The sequence below is a fragment of the Emys orbicularis genome, chromosome 3 (assembly GCF_028017835.1).
Source record: "Emys orbicularis isolate rEmyOrb1 chromosome 3, rEmyOrb1.hap1, whole genome shotgun sequence".
Taxonomy (NCBI): Eukaryota; Metazoa; Chordata; order Testudines; family Emydidae; genus Emys; species Emys orbicularis.
Genome location: NC_088685.1, coordinates 136,471,844 through 136,496,569, shown reverse-complemented (window position 1 = coordinate 136,496,569; position 24,726 = coordinate 136,471,844). Strand labels below are relative to the sequence as shown.

At 43.5% G+C, this 24,726-nt stretch overlaps 1 protein-coding gene across 1 annotated transcript in view; it reads right to left on the bottom strand.

Moving 5' to 3' along the window:
- SLC35F3 (solute carrier family 35 member F3) overlaps nt 1–24,726 on the bottom strand; it is a 270,207-nt gene that overhangs the window by 999 nt on the left and 244,482 nt on the right. Inside the window, exons 4-7 of the mRNA XM_065401833.1 lie at nt 17,163–17,382; nt 8,152–8,277; nt 4,448–4,640; nt 2,711–2,800 (exon numbers count right to left, since the gene is read on the bottom strand). Coding sequence (XP_065257905.1) covers nt 2,711–2,800; nt 4,448–4,640; nt 8,152–8,277; nt 17,163–17,382 — 629 coding nt within the window. The remainder of the gene's footprint in view (nt 1–2,710; nt 2,801–4,447; nt 4,641–8,151; nt 8,278–17,162; nt 17,383–24,726) is intronic.

The following is a 24,726-nucleotide window of genomic DNA, read 5'->3' as shown; positions in this document are numbered from 1 at the left end:
AGCAAAGAGGTCAGGCTTTTACTTTCATTGTTTAAGTGTAAATAGCCTCACACTTGGATTAAATGGCAAAGGACATTGCATAAACAGCATGTTCATTAGTTCCAAGCACAGCTATCAGAATAGTGTTTTTTTTACTTCTGGGTTGTGACTCTCAAGATGGTGACTAGCAGGTGTCTGAGGTTCGGGGGAGGGGAGGTATGAGCCCGATCCTATTCCCTGTATTTCCGCTACTGAGGCAGATTTGTTAGGCCACTTGCGACCATCCTCCTCAGATCCTGGCTGTGACCCACAATCCTTTGTACTGATTCCTGCAGTGCCTTTTGGGAAGCACCACGGGAGGAAGCACAAAAGATGCTAGGGTAGAGCTGCACTGGACCAGCTGCTAGTGTGTGAATGTGCAGCCCTGGTAGACAAGATTTAGCAACCCTGGCGCACACAGATCTGCGCTGAACATGTAACAATATGTCACATTGACATAGCACCTTGCAGCAGACAATCTCAAAGTGGCATACAAAGACAGGTAAGCATTAGCTCCATTAGAGAAATGAGAAAGCTGTGGGCCCCCCCAGAGATCAAGTGACTTGCCCTAGGACACACAGTGAGTCAGTGGCTGAATTGAGAGTAGCACTCAAGGCTCTTAACTTGCAAGGCTCTCTGCTAACTGCTATATCACATTGTCGTATTATGAAATAAACTTTGCAGCACAACACATTGTAGTAAAGAGCTCTTGTAATTACAATACTATAATGTTGGAGTACATTGTTTTTCCACTGGAGAAAACCACGTCTTACTTTCCACTAGAAAGTTTTTGGCCTCAAATTTTATTTCCCTTAAAAGTTACTTTTACTTCTAAGTTTGAAATGCCAAAGCCTCTCATAGGTATTGCATTCCCAATCTCGCTTCAGAGTGCCTGCTGCATAGTGGTGGTGGCTATGCATTCTTTTCCTCTTCCTGAGTATCTGCTGAAAGTGCTCTTGCAGAGGACCGGGGGCAGTTCTGCTGTGCAGGAGACTGCAGGGCAGTAATGAGCAGTCACTGCATTGGCACCTCACATCTTCTCTTCTCCCCTGCACAGCTGTGCATTGGGGAGAGGAGCTTTGTGCTTTAGCTGCCTCAAGCTATACACAAGCCTGTGGCTAAAATAGATAATAGGAGAGGGGAGCTAACCACGCTCGGTGACTGTATGGCCTTATGAGTGCTGATGTTAAGCAAAGAAGTGATTCTGCATCACCTTGTGTGCTGAGACATGGGGAAGAGTATAAATGTATCTGAAAGGAGCCTATGTCCCCTACAGGCCAAGGGCCAGCTAAACAAGTGTATGTGAGAGACAGAGAGTGGGTGCATGCACAGAGTGAGGAGCTGGAGGACAACTCTGGTGCTCCCAACCACCCTCCCCACTATGAAGAGCCAAGAGGGGAGAGGCAACGGACAGGCACATTCTGTTTCCCCTAGATTCTGATCAGAGAAGCTGCTGGAATGGTCTCCCTTTCCCTGGGATGGGTGTGGGAGTTAGTGTTTAGTTTTTCCTGTTTCCTTTTGTAACCCTGGCAATGGAGGGGAAACCCGCTGGCAGACACATTCTCCTGCAGAAGAAAGGAGGCAGAGGCCGACGGAGGATTCCCAGTTTGGACAATTCTTCTCCCATTACATGCTGGTGTTGCACTGCCTAATGGAAGGGAGATTCAAAGCCCCATAAATAGAGCTGGTTGAAATTCTCCTCTTTAAACTTTTTTTGTTTTTTTTCCCCCAAAGCAAACATTTGCACAGACGTTTTTTGTTTCATTCCAAAATTTCAATATTTTTTTAAGAAGCCAAAAATATTTTTGAGTTTTGGTAAATTTTTTTGTTATTTTGTTGAAAACTCCGAATTTTTTTCATTTCTTGAGCCATTTTTACAGAAAATACCATTTTCTGACCAGCTCTCCCCTTAAACTCCCAGGCCAGGCACTAGTTTCTGTGGCTGCTCTTGCTTATCCCTTATCTCTCAGGAAAGTCTTGCTTGAGAGGGGCTATAGGTTGAAGACTTACAAAATTGTCATACAAATTTACCAGCCCATTCCAAAATCTACTTGCCTAATCTTTACCATAATGATTGAGGATGTTAAACACCAATGATATTTTACTTGCCCAAGGCTGAACTATTACTGTTCATAGGTGCTGGAGCTAGGGGTGTGCGGGCTACTGCAGCACCCCGTGACTTGTTGTGTTTCCATTATATCCAGGGTTTACAGTTTGGTTCAATGGCTCTCAGCACCCCCACTATAAAAATTGTTCCAGCACCCCTGTTACTATTCTACACCTCCCAGCGTGATTTTTCAGAATTTTATTTTGAAATGTAATATGATTGGTCTAAGTATGTTTAGCATTAGACACGTTCCCTTGAACTGGTGAAGAACTCAATTAGCAGTACATTTCTTCAGCTATTAGTTTTCGTCCAATCACAAGGATGACTGACTTCAAATCAATTTATTTTTCAGTATCCTATCTTCTTTGGAAGGTCTGTAGTTTAAAGAACAATATTACAATATGTAATGCAGGAAAATATATATTGTTTTAACCAGTTTGTTCTCTGCTTTTTGTGTGTGTGGATACAAAACATCATTTTATTCACCTCTGATAAGCTCTTAGTTTTTAGTTCTGTTGAATGTTTAAACGTTAATAGGCTTTGTGTATATATAGTAAAATAAAAAAGGAAGTTAAAAATTCTTACTTGCATTGACAGGTACGCTGAGCACAATTCCAAGAGATATCAAGGTAGGATATGTAATAGCAATTCCAAAATTTAATAGAATATTGAATGCTGAAGTAAGAAAGAAAAACAACTTTCATTTTTAGATACACAGTTTTTGTGAAACCAAGCTTAGCTTATTTTACAGTACAAAGAGTATTTAATGGTCCATTTTCCCAGCCTTCAGGTAACTCCCGTTAGTATTTCTGGAAGTTACCTGTACACAAAGGCCCCTACCCTGCAATCTGATCTGCCTGGGCAGACCCTTGAGCCTATGGAAGGCCCACTGACTTCAACAGGACTCTGCTGACTGGGATCCGATTGCAGGATTGGGGCCATACAGATCAGAATACATCCCATATATCACAGTAGTGTTCAATAACACAACTACATCCCCGTGACAGTCCCCATTCCCTACGATTATCCATTCTGTCCTCCCATTTTAAAATGTAATGTCTACATTTGGGAAATCCTGGGTGAAAAAAGCATTTGTTTCCAGGCATTTTTGCATACCAACTGCCTGTAGATGATGGCTGCACATATTGTAAATCTAACCTTGATATTCAACCTGTTTGATAAACAGCATTTCATTTTAAAGGAGAACGTATGACTAAAATAGAATTTTTATGACAAATAAATAGCTGTTGGGGAACCAACTTCATCCCTGGTCTCACTCCGCTGAAGTCAGTAAGGATATGCCAGCGAGGAGTCTGACCCACAATGTATGTTCGAATATTCTAGAAATGACTGTTTGCATGGATATGGCGCTTTTCAACTCAAAGGATACCAAAGTCCAAATTCTGCACTCTTTGCTCATATTAAACTATTGCCTTGGCTTAATAACTAAAATGCAGCCACTTCTGTAGTGGAACATGGCGGCTGTTTGAAAGCACAAACAACTACACTATAATCTAGAACAAGAAGGGGAAAATACTATTTCCAATTGACACATTTTAGCGGGCAGAATGTAATTATCCAAATTAGAATCTGGCCACGGCACCAGGTTAATACCTCTAATTTAGCAAAGCGCGGCATGGCATCTTTAATGCTCACATGTAGTCAAGGTTTTTGTTTTACAGCTCATCCACAAACTCTTCCTTCAGTAGCACAGTACAGCCCTGTCATTAACTAAAGCAAAGAGTGCCACCTACTGAACCACCAACAGTACTGCAGCACACTAGATTGTCTTTGGAGGTTCCTATGCATTTAGGGAGTAAATCTAACTACCATTGAAGTCAATGGGAAGAGTACCACTGACTTCAGTGCTAGTTGGTGAGACCGTGGCTGAACTGGCCTAGCTCTGGTTAGCTTGGGAAAGTTGACAAGCCTGCATCTTCAAACATGTGGGTATTCCATTAGAACCATGGGCATTTTGCACTTGTGTGAAGGAGAGTTTGAGTATGCATTAGGACAAACTTTATGGGTCTGATTCTGCAAACCCTTTCGACCGAGTGCAGTGCTTACTACTGAAAGAGTTCTGTGGCCGTCAATGGGACGCTGCATGGCAGTAAGCATTATTCCCAACAGAAATCACGGGAACCGGCCCTACATTTGTAGCTGTGCAATGGGCCCTCCAGATGATGTCTCAAGCTAAACTTTGGGAGCAGAAAAAAATAAAAATCTACACCATTTCAGAAAAATCTAAACTTCCATGGGGGTGTGTGGCCTCTGGCTACCGCTCCCATCAGAGAGTGTTACGAACTTACAGCATTTACTTACTCAATAAGAGAATTGAAAATCCACAAAGGTTCCCCCAAGGAATAACATCAACAGAGCTCCAGTATTCCACTTTGGTAAAGTACAGAATGACAGGAATACAGGTGATGAAAAGGACATTGAAGACACTTAACACAGACAAGAATAAGGCGGCTTCTCCAAATTTAGCGCTGCCCAGGAGAAGTTTGAACAAAACCTGCAAGAGGAAAAATAAGTGGGTTTGCTTTAACTCAAAAACATGCCTGATCAGCTGACCCTTTCCCACTCCAGCAATATATTAGTGCAAGGATTGCGTCTGCTGCTGATACCACTAATGCAACATAAAATATGTATGTGGAGGAGGCTCAGCTCTTTTTATCCTGCAAAACAGGAAGGAATTACACAAGAAGTTTCTTGAGTGGCGTGTGGCTTCCCCAACGTATTCCCTTAAACCTGTTTTTCTTTGTAATGTTCTCTTTAGAAAAAGTAAAACTAAAACTAAAAATGAAAGAATTGGGGAACAAATAACTGCGCATGACCTCCTTTGTCTGGCTGGCATGTTGCTTAGCTAGGCCCTGATCCTGGTTGTAATAGTAACCATAACTCTCAATCTCCTGCTTTTGATTTCCCCCCCACTCATTAGAACATTCTTATAAGGATTTTAATGTTCGGTTCCTGACATACACGCAACCTTAATTCAATCATAATGTTTCCTGCCTGGAAAAATGTGTGTGTGTGTGTAAAGCATCTCTCACACTATTGGGAGCTCTGTAAATATACTAAATGAAATAAATTGAGCAGTAATCTTGAGCTGGAGAAAAGAGCTGCAGTGTTTTATACCTGAGATATTACATGAAGTGCTACTTTTTATACTCTCCCAACATGCTCACCAGCCTCCCTGTGTCGCCTCATGAATGTGCCTCAGCCCTGACCTACAGTCATTGCCCTGAGGGATGTGATGGCAATTCAGCAGCCATGCCCCTTTAATCCCAATCATCTTTGCTTCCAATCACCTGCCAACCAGAGTGCCAATTACCTGCATTATTGGCAGTGGGTTATATGATGTAAATTTTCTTCTCTCCGCTAGGAACTCAAACCACTCCCATAGGTCACTGGACAGTTGGCAACAGTCTTCACTCACCTAGCAAGTATGTGAACTCTCTCTAAATCCTATTGCCCATGAAAGGCCGTACATCCTAATGACCAGACCTCAGTCCCCATGCCCCTTAGAATACTATGTTAAAAGTACTAAAGAGGGCAGGGAGAGTTAAACATTTGGTTCTTCCCTTCTGGTGGTGGTGATTTGTTAAAGGGATTTAGGTCTGTGGGGAAGAAAAGGAGAAAAATATTGATTTTTAAAGCAATCTACCTATGTAACTACAGAGGGGCCCAATTTTGCTCTCAGTTTTACTTACATAAATCTGGAGTAGCACCACCGACTTCAGTGTTTGCATTACATTTACATTAGTACGTCAAACCTGACTTTGGCCCAGGATTTCCTCTACTGAATGCTAGTCGCTAAAATTCAATAACTCAATTCAAGTTTTAGTGCATAAATCGATAGGATGACTGATGTGTTACTATCTCATTTTGAATCAGTCAGAAACCTGTTTGTTTTGTAGAAAAAAAAGCCACCTGCTACATTTAAGATACAGAAAGTGACGGCTGGCTGATGATGTCAGTATTTTATCACACTTCCCTTAATAGCGAGTTATGGACCCATCCCCACCATCCCATAAGAAATGAAAGGGTGAGTTCTGATCATTAGCAGGGACCACCATTCACTTTTGCAGCCGAGGGGGCACTGAGCTTTGGCAACCTTATCTCAGACAGGAGGATGCTGCAGGAGCAGAAGAGGCCCAGTGAAGGACAGTGGAAATGATCAGCAGTACAAAGAGGAGTGATTTGCGACCCTCTGTCTGTTTACTTTGAGAAGAGGAGTCAGAGGTGATATGCTAGAGTGATATAACATTAATGAATGTGAGAGAGAAGGCTCATTTGGTGTTCCTATTGACTTGTCAGATGGCTTGTTTCCCATCGTGAGCTGGCGTCAGAAAGACATTTCCTGCTCCGGAATAGCAAAGCACAAATTAGCCAAGGTGCATTGCAACTTTTGCCTTGCTCTGATACATGCAATATATGTGGGCGAGAGTTGGAGCCTGAATGTTGCTAGACTAACCGATCCATTGTACTGTTCTAGGATAGCAAGTCCTATGTTCCTATTTCACTATGGTTTTAAAGACATTGAGTTTCTGTCTTACATCAAACTAGTGTGTATCAAGTAAAATCTAAAGAGGTTAGTGTGCTAGCAGTGCTGCTGTTGTTAGAGTCAATTAGCCACCATCTCTCCTTTATTTAGTGAGTTTATTCTGCTGAGAACATCCTAATACAACACACAAAACCACGTTAGTGACAGGAAACCATCAGAAATAAGTCCAAAGTCAGAGCTGGCCAAAGCAGCTACTTTTCATACTGGTTATTCTGAGTCCATTATGGATCAGAAGGTCTTTAATGAATCTGAATTCCAGTTGCTCCTCATTTGACACCTTCAGGACAGTCTGTCTGGTTATTTCACTGAGTAAAGACAAGGAGTGAGAACGGGGGAGACAGACAGTGAATGTGTCTGTGTAACAGAGATGGCTAAGAGGCTGCAGGAGAGGACTGGAACAACAAGCCAGTGTCAGCTGTTTGTTCCTGCAACTGGTGATGGGAAAATCTGGTATGTGCATAACATGACATTTATGTCTTCATATGCCCCTTTTATCATCAATAAACAAAAACACAAGGCAGAAAATCAATTCTGTTCTGTCTGAACTGACTAGGAGGGAGTGGACTTTAATTTCCAGTCATTCCTGTAATTTCTGACAGTAATCACACCATGCTCCTTGTTCTGAACAAAAGAAAAACTGATTAAAATCCTAGAAACAAAAGCAAATACAGCCCCAAAAAGTAGCATTAGCCCGGTCACTCCTCCTTTCTGAGGGCTAAAGACAGACTGATTCAAGTTTAGGGGTTTTAAAAATGTTCGTATGGTTGTTGTTTACATTAGAGCTACAGCATCTGGGCTCGACTTCCCTTTTTTTACTGGAGGCCTCTTGCAATCTTTGGCGAACTTATAGTAACCTCATAGAAGGTGAAACCTGAGCTGAAGCTTTCCCCGCCCCCGGACTGACGACCCAATTCAGCAAAATATGTAAGCTAGCGCCTTAATTTTAAGCATGTACTATTCCCACAAAAATCAGTGCTTAAAGTTAGATCTGTGCTATGTCCATTGCTGAATCAGGGTCTGAGTCAGACGGGTACGGAGACACTTTAAAAGCCAAGAGCTTGAAAAAGCTTTTGGACACAATTTTCAGACTTGGATTGCTAACATTTGGCCCCTAAATGAAAGGGGCCTGATTCTGAGAGGTGCTGAGCACCTGCAGCTCCTGCTGAAGTGCATTGGAGCAGATGGATTCTTTGGTGGGAGTCATTCCCCCCCCCCCCCCCCCCCCGGAAAGTAGACACTTATTGCTCCTTAAATAGGGACAGATGATGCCAACGTAAATAAATATTTCTCTCCAATGTTAAACTGGTCTTTATGCTTATAGCAGGTATCCATAAAAAGAGCATGCGATGTTGCCCTGCATAAAGCTTAGGAGAGGCAGTATTTGGTGGTAAGTTGGGACTAGCTCATTAATACGAGGTGGTCAACATTTTTTAGCCCGAAGAGGTTTGTGTGTCTTTACCTTATAAAGAGCAGACATTGAGGCAGATCCCACAACAAGTGCTATTCCAATAACTGAATGACTGTGGAATCCATCCGCATAGGTCATCATGACTATCCCTGCAATAGCAAGTATAGCAGCCACAATCTGGTAGGAAGCAAACAAACAAAGGAAGTGTTATTTAACAGCCCCTGGTGACTGAAATATTTAAGAGCCATTCTGAATGAGAGCTCAACATTTCTGTGCCATCTACTTCAAGCCTTATTGATGAGAAAAGGGCAACCATAGACAGCAGAGCAGTCGGCTAATGTGTTAAGAGTGTGCAAGCCCCACCAGTTGGTTGAGAAACTGCATGCAAGGAACGGTGAAGAAGAGACTGTCAGATCTCAGAGCAACTGGCCAGAGAGGAGGTGCTCTTCAGAGCATTGTCTCCTGATAAACCTGAAGAGGGAATTTCAGCTCTGTCACTGAGTCTTGACATCAGGTGGCCCCTGCAACAGGTGTTTGACAATAATACATGACTTTGAATTTCCTAGTGCTTGAAGGAATGAACTAAAATTCAGGGGCTTATTGAAAAAAACAGTAAAATAAAGAATATCTGAGTATTTTACAGGTCAGCCAGTGAGTTTATTCAGATGTAAAGGGGGAGATAGACTTTATGACTCTGAAGAATGTTTACATTTTGAGTGGGATTTTCAGAAGTGCCTAAAGGACCCATGAGCACACTTTCTATTGACTTTCAGTAGCACTTGGGCTCCTAAATCACTTGAGTGCTTTTGAAAATTCTACCCTATGAGCATAGAGTATACATTGATTTGGGAGAAGAGCTTAGCTGAGAAAATTGGTTGTGTGCTGCATATTTAGTATTGACAGTGCTGATCAGTAGGCACAGTAGAGTGGGGAGAGCAGGATGTCTCCTGCTTCATAGACTACTCATACGGATCCCTCGGGGAAGAAAGTCAGCACAGTGTCTCAGCTATCCTGGGCATTTGAAGCAAAGGGATGGAAAGAAGTTACTATAAAAATAGGAGAATCCCTGTTTATCCTGGAGATTTCATTAGTTTCACTCCCCCAAGATCTTGCTTGTATATTCTAAAAGGAGTGGCTGGAAAACCAGGGAGAGACCAGCATATCATACATGTTCAATTTAGAAAGGAAAGGGAGATCTTATGTATCAGCCAGGTAAATGCTGTAATGTCACTCCTCAGAGCATCAAAATCTGAATGCTATTTTTGCGCGAGGAACTTTAGTTGCTCATTGAAGATGCTGGACTGACTGTCCTTGAGGGTAAATTTCTCTTTCTACACAATAGGCACAACCTGGCTCATGGCAGTGTAGGTCTCGCCACACTGCCCCGCCAGCACTCCTCAACACTGTTTGGAGGTGTGCCCTTCTAGGGGGTGGAAGGATTCAGTCTCCAAGCCCATTCAATCGTATGCCTCTGCCAGCACTACCGACAGGGAGGCCAGTTAATGCCAGTGGTGGTTTTGGTGAGAGGCACCACATTCTTTGCTTTCTTTGTGACGTAATTAGAATAACCCATCCTATTCAAACCATAAGTAGGGGATCCCTGTAATAAGGTTATACAACTTTCAGGCAGGTGAACCCATCAGTTTTTTCCAGAGTCCAAAAATCTACAGCCTTAGAGAATATAATAGAATTTAGGCTACAAGAGAGAGCTGAAAAGCTTAAATACTAACTAATCTGACATACCACAGCTGGATGGAGGCAGGCTGGATGGAGGCAGTTTACAGACTTAGGGCCAAATTTTAAAACTAAGGTTCTAGGTTGCACCTGCAAAGGTGTACATGCACAAGTAATCAAGCATGCAACCTGTTTCTTATATGGGTATGCTACTAGCTGCACAGTTACTCTTGTGTGCATGAATGTACAATTTTGCTAGTGTTTCTTTAGTGAGTTAGAGTCGTATGAGCAGAGCAAAGGACAAAATCAGAAGAGACTGAAACATTTGAAAATTGTATCTATTCTGTATAGAGCTGGGACCTTTATTTAGCTAAAATTAATGTTCAATATTAGAAATGCTAATGAGATGGGGTTTGATCGGACAAGTTGCTGACTACAATAGGAGTTGAGAGAGCTCAGCACTTCGCAGGATTCATAGACTCTAAAGCCAGAAGGGATCACTGTGATCATCTAGTCTGACCTGCAGAGCACAGGCCATAGAACTTCCCTCAATAATTCCTGTTTGAACTAGAGCAAATCTTTTAGAAAAACATCCAATCATGATTTACAAATTGCCAGTGACAGAGAATACCACAAACCTTGGTAAACTGTTTGAATAGTTAATTACCATGTTAAAAATGTATGCCTTATTTCCAGTCTGAATTTGCCTAGCTTCAGCTTCCAGTCATTGGATCTTGTTTTTCCTTTGTCTGCTAGATTGAAGAGCCCATTATCAAATATTTGTTCCCCGTGTAGATACTTATAAATGGTAATCAACTTGCCCCTTAACCTTCTCTTTGTTAAGGTAAATAGATTGAACTGCTTGAGTCTATCATTATAGCACTATGCAGGATTGAGCTCAACTTGCATAAAGTTAAGAGCCTAATCTTAAATTCATATAGCCTCTTTCATCCTGGAGGATACCAAAAGGATTTACAAACTAATTAAAGCTGAGAGGGGTCTGAGCTGCAAAGGTGAGATCTGGATCCACACATTACCAAATTTTGGGGGTACTCAGATATGGGGTTTTAACTCGCACCCATTTCTATTGAATATACCAGGATAACTTTTGCCACAATTGAAGTGTATCCACCTCTGAAGTGAAAGATGGCACCTGTGTTTAATAGTGTACTAAAACTCTAAAAAAAAATTTTTAAATCCAGGAAGGGAAAGTACTGCATTTCGCTGAAACTGCATAGTAGGCAGAACTGGCAATGCTATCCATGCTAACACACTGATGCTTGAGGAAAGAAAAAAGCTTATGGGTTTGTAATGAATACAGGTGATCAGGATGCTAGGTTTATGTCTCAATATCTCATTTGAAAGATAGCACCTTCAGCAATACAATGCCCTTTAATACCACCAATGCTAAGGCACTGGTTCTATACTGACTCAGAAAGAAGAGAGACACCCCAAGACTCAGCACTTCTTGTAGCATCTGTTTTATCCTTGAAGGTCTTCCAGCCACTAACCCAGCCTAACCCTCCTTAACTTGAGAGATCCAAGGAGATCAAAACCTGCAGTGATTTAGTTGCAGAACACATATTGACTTAAAGGAACATGATAAAAAAAAATGCCACAGCTGACTTTGCACTAGCAAGAACAGCAATTCTGCAGGACTAGAATTCCAAAAGTGCATTTATGAACTGAAAGAATGATCAAGTTTTGCTACTAATTTCAGTGGGCAGAGCCTCCCAGGAGAGGGAGGCACTCTCTGATTTTTGGTGTGCGTTTCCAGATTCAAGTCACACTGACATGGCATGCTTAGATATACAGTAACACGTATGCAGAATTAGCACTTGGCTAATTCTCTTGAATACCGGACTAGTTTATTGATTGTAGCATGAAAAGGGAACACGGATGTCAAAGTCTAAAGCAACTAAATCCAGACTTCTAGTGATTTTTCTCTTGCAGAGGTTCCAGCCTCTTTATCAAGCATGTCATGAATGCCAGATATGGTCTTGGATTAAACTTTAGTCTGCCTATCAATGTTACACACATTTTCTCTGAAAGCTTTTCAGCCTATGAAGTATGTTGTTACATTCTGCTTGAACTCCTGGCTCACCATAGCTTCTGGGCTGCAGATATTTATACGTTTCCTAACACCCTATGTGATGAAAATGAGACCCAGTGTAGGGGAATGGTGCTCTAGGAGGGAATTCTGAAGGTAGTCATTTCCTCTGTAGATATCTGTCCTGTGTTAAGGAAGACAAGGTTGATGAGGTAATATCTTTCATTGGACCAACTTGTGTTAAGGAAGTAAGATATCTCCTGCCCTATTCGGACAATCGCGCTGTGGCAAAATAAAGTGAAAAGGACAGAAGTATAAAGATGGTGTGTGTGTGTGTGTGTGTGAAACAAAAGTGAAAGATCATTAATTATTCTGGAGCAAATAAAGTCTACAGTGTAGCCCTCAAAAGTTATTCTAGAATAAGCATCAGTTTGTTAATGAACTAGAAAGGCTTGCCAGATTTGGATCTCTTGTTCCTTGTAATGTCCAGGGAAGAACCCCTCTCTGTTCTTGACCAGAACTTTGGCACAACCAAAGCAGAGTGAGGAACCCAAGTGAGGTTTCTCACAAGCCCCAGTGCATGCTCAGACAGGACTTTTGGAAGCTGTAGTTAGTTCTGTCCAGCCAGAGGGCATATATTCAATAAAGCTGATAACTTGCTACATGAATGCTGAATCTTAACTGAAGACTTCCAGGCTCCCAGTGATGTGTTACGCAACATTTCTGAGGCCACTGAAGTTGCCTGCTCTGAAACACCTCCCAGTTCACAGAGTGGTGTTGGTTTTAGCCTTGGAGGAAGTTACTTACCTGAAGCACCTGACTGATCACCATCTTTGCTGCTATCGAAACCAGGAGGACATGGAGGTTCTAGCTATGGGCCAAAGCTAGCTGTATTGAGTAGCTTAAGTTTCTTTATAAGCAAGTGGGAGGTCAAAAGAACATCCTCCATGCTGGAGTGCAGATGCACACAGGGCACCCGATTTTTAAAGGTACTGGGGCACCTAACGATTGTCAAAAGCACCTAGGCACATAACTCCCACTGGATGCCTATCTGCATCTTTAGACACCGAAATACCTTTAAGTCTCTGGCCCTTGCTCACTAAGTCAGGGACCATCCTCCCCTACTCTGGAGTGTAGCAGCATGCAGACGTGCTCACACACATGCACACACACATACTCAGGAGGCTGGAGGCCCAGGCAGCACAAGGTGAATGGATTCACATAAGGGAACTCTCCACTGTGTATGGTTGGAGAAGGCAACTCCTCTGCCACCGGCTTCAGTTCCATCCCTGGCATAGGGTGGAGGAAGGGATCTGGTTGAGCAGAATTCTGCTATCCTGCTTCTCTACTGGTGTAAGTTAGAGCAGACCCCAGGCTGCTCTAAATTCCATTGAGGCTGATTAACACAGACTAGGCATCTAAGGCCAGCTCCCTGCACCTCTTCCACCTCTACTGTGTCTGAGCTTGGACATGGTGGAGAACTGAGCCCTCAATATCTGATTTTAACTATTTCTTGAGGCTTCGCTGCCTTACAGAATCTGAAATACTAGTGCAGCCATCAGCAGTAGATTATAAATAAGGCTACGATTTAATCATGGGTATTTTTAGTAAAAGTCATGGTCAGGTCATGGGCAATAAACAAAAATTCATGGCCCTGTCCGTGACTTTTACTAAAAATACCTATGATTAAATCTTGGGGCAGCCACTGCTGCGGGGGGCGCCCCGAGGGGCTGCTGCTGCAGGGGGTGTGTCACAGAGGGCCACTGCTTGGGGGTGGTGCGCCATGGGGAGCTGCTGCTGCAGGGTGTGAGCCATGGGGGGGCTGCTCCTGAGGGGCGCCCCGGGGGTCGCTGCTGGGAGGGGCAGGGCCAGCGGCACTAGCTGCTAGCGGCGGCTGGAACAGCGGCTGCTCTGGTAGTCCCCGGGGCCAGCTGCACTGGCCGCTGCAGAAGTCATAGAGGTTGCAGAAAGTCACGGAATCCATGACTTCCGTGACAGACATGGAGCCCTAATTATAAACTCTTTGGGGGCAGGGTTTATATATTTGTAGGGTGCCTAGTGCAGTGGGACCCTGGCCTCGAGGTAAATAACAACTAACAATTAACTGTGACTCCGAACACTTAGCTCCTGATTTTAGAAAGCTCCACCATTTTAGAAGTTCACCCCCAAATTAAACTCCAAACACGTAGTGTTTGTCCTTGTACCTGAATAGATCAGCTCCACCATGACTCAGGACCTTACAAAAAAGAGAAGGAACAGAAGGAAGAAAAGGTGGCCAGCCATGAAACAAGGAAAGAGGAGGAGACTCCATTCAAATCCCCCGTCATAAAGGGAAGTACCCTAGCACACTTGCTACTCAATACACAGTGAAAAGAAAGAACAAAATCCCATCGCAGCATCTTCCCTCCACCAAAATGCCCAAGCCCTCCCCTGGAGGAGCCATTGCTAATCCCCATGAAAGCTACGAAGGAGTCAAGGAAGAGCCTGTCCTTTCTGCCCCATTTTCCAGGGGAAAGAAAATACATCCCACACCTGCAATACATTTGTCACTACTCAGACAAGAAGTTAATATCCAAGAAGTTCAAGTATCCCAGAAAGTTCTCCCTCATCCTCTAGCACTTTGCCAGTTAATAGCTGGGTGAGGAGAATGTAGCACGCCACTCTCATTCAGCACAAATGGGAGACAGTTCCTCGTGAAAACCACTTGGACTAAATCTTTGATTAGTGCCAGGCACCATTGTGGAGGACTGAAGTTTGGAAGGGGTACAGCACCTCTCCATGATATATAACCTTCCTTGTCACGTTGTTCCTCCCTCTAGTACCACATGCCATCAATGACAGGTGGAGATACCTTGGCATACCTATGGTTGTAAAGCACTATTTCCTTATCAGGGACTATTGGAGAACCATGTCTCCATTTATTTGCTACTGGTTTGCTGACAAGTTGGCTTATCCCAAGACAATATTAAAAATTAATAAAGAATAATTAAAGATGCTTCAGACCAAACCCTAGATCCAGCCCATTCATCACTTCACCCCCTTTCCTCTCTTGAAATGGGGGAAAGTTCAGACCTGGATCCAATCTTCAGTCATTAGCTCTGTACTCAATCAAGCCAAAACCCCAGATCTGAGCCTAGGAATCCAGATACAATCCTTCTGACATGAATGCATCATTACCAGTATCTTCCATTTATACAGTGCCTTTCATCCAGCAGGATAACAAAGCATTCTGCCAACACACCATCTCTCTTGCCCGTGTGTGTGATTACATGTTTACAATCTTTGCATCACTCACCATAGAAATGCAGCCACCTAAATGGGTGCAACACATCAGTTGTTTAACAGAGTACAGCAACACTATACACTGCTTTGGAAAGTCACTAGGAATACCATCTCCAGCTGCAAATGCAGGAGGATTAAAGAGGGAAGGATGTAAATGTTTTCCACTAGAAATTGACCGGGACAATGGGGTACTTACTAACAGTCCCATGGGAAGGCTAGAGACCCTGATTGTTTTTTCCTCTTATCCAAAAGACAACACAACCAGCATTACAGTCACCCCCTAAAATCACTACAGCTCTCCTACAGAGGCTCCCTTATTGTTATTCAACCCCCTTCCCCCCCCAGTTAAAAGAAGTTCAGTGTCAAGTCAGTCAGAAAGATTAATGTGCAGACAACAGCTGGAAGGGCAAGGAAGGTACTCCTTTGCTGGTACCTTTTGTAATTTTCCCTATTTTCCCTATTGTAGCCTGCAACAACAACAATGTGGCTCAAGATTTTCAATCACACAGAAATAAATTCTTCTATTAAAGTTAATTTTTAATCTCTGCGTATCCTGGGGTTTAAAATCTCCCTGAAAACAAACTAGAAATATTGCCCAGGCTTACCGAGAAGAGAGCTGACTCCTCATCTCCACTTCAGCTGGTGTAATGGGGCAGGAGTAAATCGCTGGTGTCTTCACACTGTAATTGCTTTCAGCCCCACTACAGGAGCCACAGACCTGACACCGTGTCACTTTTGGGGAATGCTGATGAATGCCAACTGCTGATTGGTGCTGCCTCTGCTGTCAGAGGGGAATGTGGGAAGCTGCCTCTTGGTTCTAAGGGCTGGAATGTTCTCCAAGGGCATAAGGGAGACAGAACTTAATTCTAACAACTGCAAAGGGAACTCTGGATCAGATTGTCCCTCAAAGCTATGCATTGTGGGGACCCTCCTCCATCTTTCCCATGGAAGGGGTAAGCTGCGTTGGTGGCACCTCTTGGACCAAACAGAGGGCTCTGTGTGACTGTAGGGTCTATGCAGAGGTTGGGCCAGGCTGCAGGGAAATCTCTGTCTCCCACCTATGGGCCCACAGAATTAAGCAGAAAATCTAACAGAGAATTTATTGGAGTTGTGCTGGCAAGTTCCAACCTCCACAATGCCCCACTCAGTGATCTTCTGCCCCAGAATTCCCCCCCTCGATCTAGCCTGTTGGACACAAACTAAGACCCGATAGTTCTTTCTAGCTCTTGACCTGCCAGAGTGACTCACACAGCCTGTGTTAGGTAGTGTTAGTACACAAGATCTCACTGAATTCTAGCCCAAACTGTGCAGTCATGGGATGGATTGCTGAGCACACTACAGGGGCATTTCTCTCTCTCCCCCCCCCCCCCCCCGCCCCCTGCACTTCCACACAGAAACAAACCTTTTTAAAAACAGATACTTGAAAAACAGGAGCTGAATTAGCCACATCTGTGTTTATATCAGTTGCTATCCACAACCAGGTATGACACAGAACTTAATACTCCAATCCCACAGGGCTTGTGTCCTATGCAGATATGAGCTGCACCAATGAATTCACAGAATATGGACAAAAAATGCACAAGGACATGTAAAGCACCCGTAGAAATGCACAGTTAAAAAAAAAATTTCTAAGTACCATAGGCTCAGTCCTTTCTAATCGAAAGAGAACGGGAAAAGGATGATAAATGTTCATGACCACACGGGGATACCAGTTATCCTTCATGTCACAGACTGGGATAAGTTATCTCCTTTGGAAGGAACAGTGAGGAAAGAGAGCAAGTTCTAGGAAGAGGAGGCTGCAGTGTTGAGAGAGATCCACACAGTGATGGTTCTCAGTGCTGATTTGTTTTGTAATGAATGCATTTCTGCACAGACTCCGGGGCTGGAGGACTGCAAGCTTTGTAAGGATATTATGCTGACTCATCTCATGAATTCACCTCTTTAAAAGATCAGAGAAACCTGCTGTTAGTAGTGTCAGATGCTGATCTAAATGAGCCAATTGGAAAAAGGTTAAAGCGAAGGAGGGAGGGAGACAGAGAGATAAGGAGACACTTACCCTCACTCCCATGAACCTGTCCCTGAGAACGATCCATGAAAGCAAGAACACAAAAGCTTTGTTGCAGCAGAACAACACGGAGACATCCGTAGTGTTTATTTTCTTTATTGCATGTAAGTACAGGTAGTTTGTGAGTGTCCAAAGAACACCAAAGGGTGCTGCCTTGGTAAAAAACACCTTCATAGTCAAGCCATTGTCTCCAAAAAATCGGCAGCACTCCCTAAAACAAGGAAAGAAAGGCAACGTTATTATACCTGAGTGGCAAACAAGTCCTTCATGCGTCGTACCAATTAGAATGCTCTTTTTTGGTACCAAGTCTTTCCTACAAGAAGGGTAACAAGTTTCAGTCTGCTGCAAAAGCCATCATTTGCACAAAAATATTGAACACACAGAAGGGATTATAAAACTGAAAACGATGAGCACATAAGAGTATGGTGAAAGGTGGAGGTAGGGGATCAAAGTGAATAACTACAATATTAATAAGGTGCTTGCACCTTGCACTTTTAATCTATATTTCTCAAAGCGCTTTGTTTCATTATTTTCATTTTACAGCTGGGGAAACAGAAGTGATTCTTTAGCTTGCCCAAGATCATCCAACAAATCAGTGGCCAGGCTGGGAGCAGAATCCAGGTCTTCTGATGCCCAACTCTTTGCTTTAGCCACTGAGCCAGCGGCCTCCCCGGTAAGCAGAAAAGAGAAGAGATGGATATTGAGGCAGGATTTGAAATGGCTGGGGACTCACTGGAACTAAGTTCAGGACAAGGCTTTTCCATCAGACAGGTGGATGTGGCTAAAGGCACTGCCACTGTCAGAGACTCACAGTGAGGACTAAGCTTTGCCCATAACCAGTTCAATGAATGGAGGAGAGGAAAAGGGAGTTGGTAAGGTCAGGTCTGAGGAGGCAATAGGGTCAGTGAAGATAAATAAGGATCAGGGTAATGAGGTTATGCTTGTGAGTTCTTGATGGAATACAGGTGGTCACAGCGTTCTTGGGCAAGCTGAAATTTGGCGAGGAGACCAGCCCAGAGGGAGTTGTAGTAATCAAAGTGGGAGGTTGGGAGTGCATGGATTAAGGAAGTGGGCAGACAGAAAGTGAAGATAAGGGCAGGTATGAATAATATTATGAATCCAGGTCCAGCTATAGGAGGTCCTGCAGATACTGTTGGTAAGATGGAAAAATAAACATTGATGGATCATTTCTGGTACATCTGACAAGAAGAGATCAGAGTCAAGGAGGTAGATGGAAGAAATTGGGGAGCATTAGGACATTTACTCTAGTCTAACAGAAGGAACCAGACTTGGAGACAATAGGGTGGAGAAAATTTGAGTGGAACCAAGCACTAAGGAATATATGACAAAGAGAGATGGTGGCAGGGACAAAGGATGGATGGGAAAAAGTTTGGTGTCATCAATATAAACATGATGTTTAATGTCAAACAGAGAGCTGAGATGGTGATAAAGCAGGGATTAGATAGTCAGAGGGGTCAAGAACACAGCTGTAGGACATCTTTTTTGGTGTAAACATTGTAAGCTAAAAATCAAGAGTCATTGGCTTTATGACTACTGTAAAACTAAAATGGCATGTGCTAGCCAAGTTGTTTGCATGCAAATTCAGTAATGCAAAATGGAAACACAGGGATTTGTAATCTGAAGAATATTGTTTGCAGACTAATGACATGTTCAGATGGCCCTTACCAGACCCTCTGAGCTCTTTCCCCAAAACAACCCATACCAACTAGAGTTGAGAGGGTAAACCAGGGCCTTCCAGCCCAGTCCTGCACCCTGAGAGACCCACCAGAGCACCAAGACCTCTGCCTCTCTTGCAATCCTCCACATGGAAGTAGCAGCAGATAGCGGGAGGAGTTTTCACAGCCTGGTGACATCAATTCATCTCTGAAACCTGGATTCTGGTTGGGTTGGGTGCCCCAGTGGTTAAGGTCACTTTATGCCCTGGAGAATCATGGCCAGAATTTTTTTTTCATTTGCTGTATTGCAATTGGCTGTTGATAGCTCCTCATCCCTCCCCCTCATCAACCATAGGAACTGCCTTTCTCTTATGCTTCTCCCCTCCCCCTCTCTCTCTCCTCTCTGCTTTCCTTCTTTTATTTACCTTCCTCTCTTACTTCAGAAATCCCTTCCTCTTCCCCACTTCAACCCTGAGTGCCCATCCCTCAAAAAAACCCCTTACAACAATATTTTTGGTAATGTAAACAAAACAATTATTTGAATCACTAAGTCAAAAATGAAGGAAAGATGCTGTTTGTCATCCATCACCATAATTGCTCTGCTTGCCCTTGTGTGCTATCACCCTTTCCCCACCACCTGGCTGGGTTGGGGTTTCATTTTCTACTTTGCAAGCTCTTGCGGGCAGGGACTGTGTCTTGTTCTTTATTTGCATAGCACACAGCACAATAGGGACCCAATCCTGGGACCTTTTGGCGCTACCACATTGGAAAGAATAGTAATCTTGAGCTTCTGCCAGCTACTTCCGTCACACACACAAATGGGCTCTTCAGAAATGTTGTCATGTTATTGCTTTGGGAAGGGCTGCTCTCTGACATTTTGGAGGAGTTCTCTTCTTTGAAAAGCAACAGGTTTTTGGTTAGGCCCTTCTAATTTTTTAGCTGGATTTCACTGAGAAACAAGGAGGTCAAGACATTTGTCCAAGGTGAGTCAGTGGTTCAGTTGGGATCAGAATATGTGCTCTTCTACACTAAAGGTTCCTGAGAGATTCTACACTGCCTTGAACCTTGTATAATCACTTCAACCTGTGCAAAAAGAGTGCAAAACCAGTGTAAAATACAACCATTCTGATTTGGTAGTCTTTTGTACCCTCTTTGCATTCTGCAAATGTATAAAGGACTACACAAGGTGGGAAGATGGAAAATCAGAACCCCAGTCTTCTTACCATCAGGCCACGTGCTTTTCCAGGTAAGTGACAACTAAGGGGTTGTTGTTGCTGAAAAATATACCCACCCCTAAATCTACTCATTTTTGGTGCCTTCTAAACATCATGCTAATAAAGTCCAAGGAGACCTGAGGGATATGTGGCATTTTTTATGCACAAAATCCTTCAAAGTATGACAGCTTGCTCTCAATAGATTTCTCTCCCGACATTTTCCTAGTTATTTATCAGAGCAGCTCAATGTTTTCTTGGTGCATCATCAGAAGAGACCAAAACAATACAGTGCTCAAAGGAAAAAGCCCATTACTTATGAAGACTTACCAACAGGCATCTGACAAAGGTTGCTGTGGATGAATAATGTTAGATAAATACCCCAGAGCAGTTATGGGAAACAAGACAGGACTAAGACATGACCTCTGGAGCTATGGTAGTTACAGCACAGGCTGGATGTGAAATCACCAATAGATAATTGGCCTCTTCATTAAATACCTCTTAAGTACACTTTGGAGGCAGCTGTTTCTTAAATATCAGCATGCTGTGCATCATTTTTATTCCGGCCGCACAAGTACATGATGCACATCAAATGTTTTAATCTTCATGTTTTATGAATACTGTTGGGTAAAAATCAATTTAATCGTATGCTTGATCAGAGGTTCTGTCCCACTGCCATCCATGCATGCTTAAATACACTGAAAGAGGCGACTTGTTTTAAATATTTAAACAATCTCATCTAGTAACAAAAATATTCTTCGTATTTCTCAAGAAAAAATTATCAATTGTTTATAGATTCAGAGCCTTTCAGGCCAGAAGAGACCATTATGATCATCTAGCTTGACCTGCGCAACACAGGTCATGGAGTTTTGTATAAGCCCTGATCCAAAGCCCACTGACGTTAGTGGAAAGATTCCCATTGACTTCAGTGGGCTTTTGATCATGCCCATAGAGCTTTAAGTGGACTGGAGCCTGCTTGTCTGTCTACCAACTCTAGGTAGGCAGAGACTGCAACTCGCCTTGTGTGATGTGCCTCCAGCACTTCAGATCATCTGAAGCATTTCAGTTAGTAGCCTCTGGTTTCATTATGAGGGTGCAGGTGGCAGGTTGTTCTCAGTGAGGGTCCTCAACTGTGCAACTCTTCCTGCTTCAGTTTGCCAAAGCCTGAATTTGTTGGTCCCCCTGGTCTTGCTGCCAGACTGGTCTTTGGCTTTTCTGGGGCATGGGGAGAGGGTGATCAGGTAGATGGAGACAGTGGTACTTTCATTAGGAGGGTTCAATCTCTTCGATACTGGTCCTAAATTATTGCCATGTCTTAATATGGGCACATGCACGTAGGACACTGAATGGGCATCTTTTAAAAAGAACTAAAATAAATATTTGTAAATAGGAATTTTGTAAATAGGAATATTTCCTGTGTTGTTGGCACTAATTACAACACAACTGCACTTTCAAACAATGTGATGCCAGCACACAGCATGAGTAACTGGGATCTGTGCTGACAAGCTCTATGGAGATTAAAAGAGTGTGTGTGTGTGTGTGTGTGTGTGTGTGTCCTCCCCCAGAGTGTACTCTATAGCAGAAGAACACAACACACCTGCAGTAGGTGGCCATTATATCCGTACAACACTTACCACAAAGCAACTGCAAGAAAAGCCTACAGCAATCACTGACACGAACATAAGAATGGCCATACTGGGTCACTGATGGACCTATCCTCCATGAATTTATCTAATTCTTTTTTGAACCCATTTATACTTTTGGCCTTCACAACATCCCATGGCAATGAGCTCCATGGGTTGACTGTGCACTGTGTGAAGAAGTATTTCCTTTTGTTTGTTTTAAACCTGCTGACTACACAGGCGCCAACTTTTTTCTGCGCCAGTGGGTGCTAGCGCCCCCGGCCCTGCCCCCGTCCCGACTCCACCCTTGCCCCAAAGTCCCCGCCCTAACTCCGCCCCTTCCTGCCCCTATTGGACCGCTCCCCAAATCCCCACCCTGGCCCCGCCTCCTCCCCCAAGTGCTGGGAGGGAGGGGGGAGAATCAGGATGTGGCGGTGCGCTCAGGGGAAGAGGCGGAGGTGAGCTGGGGCTGGGGGGGGGTGGAGCTGTCAGTGGGTGCAGAGCCTATGGCTGCTTATTCATTTCATTGGGTGACCCCTGGGTCATGTGTTATGTGAAGGGGTAAATAACACTTCCTTAGTCACTTTCTCCACACTATTCATGATTTTATAGACCTCTGTCATAGCCTCCCCCTTAGTCGCCTCTTTCCTAAGATGAACAGTCCAGTCTTCTTAATTTTTCCTCGTATGGAAGTTGTTCCATACCCGTAATCATTTTTGTTGCTCTTCTCTGCACCTCTTCCAATTCTAATATATCTTTTCTGAGATGGGGAGACCAGAACTGCACAAAGTATTCTAGGTGTGGATGTACCATGGATTTATACAGTGGCATTATGATATTTTCTGTCTTATTATCTCTCCCTTTCCTAATGGTTCCTAAAATTCTGTTCGCATTTTTGACTGTTGCTGCACACTGAGCGGATGTTTTCAGGGAACTATCTCTTTCTTGAGTGGTACCAGCTAATTTAGAGCCCATCATTTTATATGTATAGTTGGGATACTTTTCTCCAATGTTTATTACTTTGCATTTATCAACATTGCACTTCATCTGCCATTTTGTCACCCAGTTTAGTGAGAATCCTTTGCAACTCTTTGCAGTCAGCTTTGTAATTAACTATCTTGAGTAATTTTGTATCATCTGCAAATGTTGTCCCCACACTGTTCACCCTGTTTTCCAGATCATTTATGAATATGTTGAACAGCACTGGTCCCAGTACAGACCCATGGGGGAACTCCACTGTTTACCTCTTTCTGTTGTGAAAACTGACTATTCCTACCCTTTGTTTCTGATATTTTAACCAGTTATTAATCCATGAGGGGATCTTCCCTCTTATCCCATGACAGCTTACTTTGTTTAAGAGCCTTTGGTGAGGGACCTTGTCAAAAGCTTTCTGAAAGCTCAAGCAAACTATATTGATTGAACCATCCTCCTCCATATGCTTGTTGACTCCCTCAAAGAATTCTAATCGATTGGTGAGGCAAGTTGTGTTGACTTTCCCCCAACATATTGGGTTTGTTTGATAATTCTGTTCTTTACTATAGTTTCAGTCAATTTGCCTGGTACTGAAGTTAGGCTTACTGGCCTGTAATTGCCAGGATCGCCTCTGGAGCCTTTTAAAAAGAAAATCGGTATTAAATTAGCTATTCACCATCTGGAACAGAGGCTGATTTAAATAACAGGTTACACCCCAGTTAGTAGAACTGCAATTTCATATCTGAGTTCTTTCAGAAATCTTGGGTGAATACAATGTGGTTCTTGTGACTTATTACTGTTTATTTTATTGGTTTGTTCCAAAACCTATCGATACCTCAATCTTGGACAGTTTCTCAGATTTGCCACCTAAAAAGAATGGTTTGGGTGTGGGGATCTTCACTCATCCTCTGAAGTGAAGACTGATGCAAAGAATTCATTTAGCTATTCCGCAACAGCCTTGTCTTCCTTGAGTGCTCCTTTAGTGCCTCAATCGTCCAGTAGTCCCACTGACTGTTTAACAGGCTTCCTGCTTCTGATGTACTTAAAGGGGTTTTTGCTGTTAGTGTTTGTGTCCTTAGCTAATTGCTCTTCAAATTCTTTTTTGGCCTTCCTTATTACACTTGCCAGATTTTATGCTCTTTTCTATTTTCCACACTAGGATTTGACATCCAGTTTTTAAAGAGTGCCTTTTTGCCTCTAACTGCCTCTTTTACTTTACTGTTTACCCATGTAGCATTTTTTTTTGTACTGTAAAAGGGTCCCACTCACCACAGGTGCCTCCTTGGGGCTGGAAAATAGCTCTCACCCCATCTGGTGCCCCCTTCCATTGGGTGCCCATGCTGTGGACCCTCTCTCTCTCTCTGTGACTCAGGGTACTTCTTCTTCATAACTCAGCCCTCCAGCCAGGTCACTAGAGTTTCTCCCCTTTTGAGATAACAAAGTCCCACCAGACAAACTGTCCAGACACTGTCTCAGATGGTCTTCCATTCCAGTCTCCAGGTCCTGTGTCACTTCCCTGTGGCAGGTTGGGGAACCTGGCCCACCCGCTACTCTGGGTTCCAGCCCAGGGGCCCTATGACTAGCAATCCAGGTTTGCTCAGGCTCTGTTTCCCTGGGCTCCTTCCAACCTCACCTCTCTATCTCCTTGCCTATCTCTTCTTTATCACTGGAGAGTCTCCTGGCCTCCTGCCCGACTCCTCAGTCCAGAGCAGTACCCCAGAGCTTACTCTCCCCGTGAATCTCCTCCTTGTCTCTGGCCAACTCCCTTTCCCTCTAGGGAGTGACTGCAAACCTCTTCCCTGCAGACTCTTCCTGGTTTATAATCCTATCCCAGCTCCTCCCCCAGCTAGGCTTCATCTGCCATTAGATTTATCAATCCCTGGTTCTCCTTCAGGTGCAGCATATAAGGTTGATTGGCCCCTTCTGGCCAATATTAACCTGCTGAGGACTTGTGTGGGGTGGACACCCCATCACAGGTCCTCTTACTGTTTTTTTATTTGGGGTATGCATTTAGTTTGAGCCTCTATTATGATGTTTTTAAATAGTCTCAATCAGGGCTGGCTCCAGGGTTTTT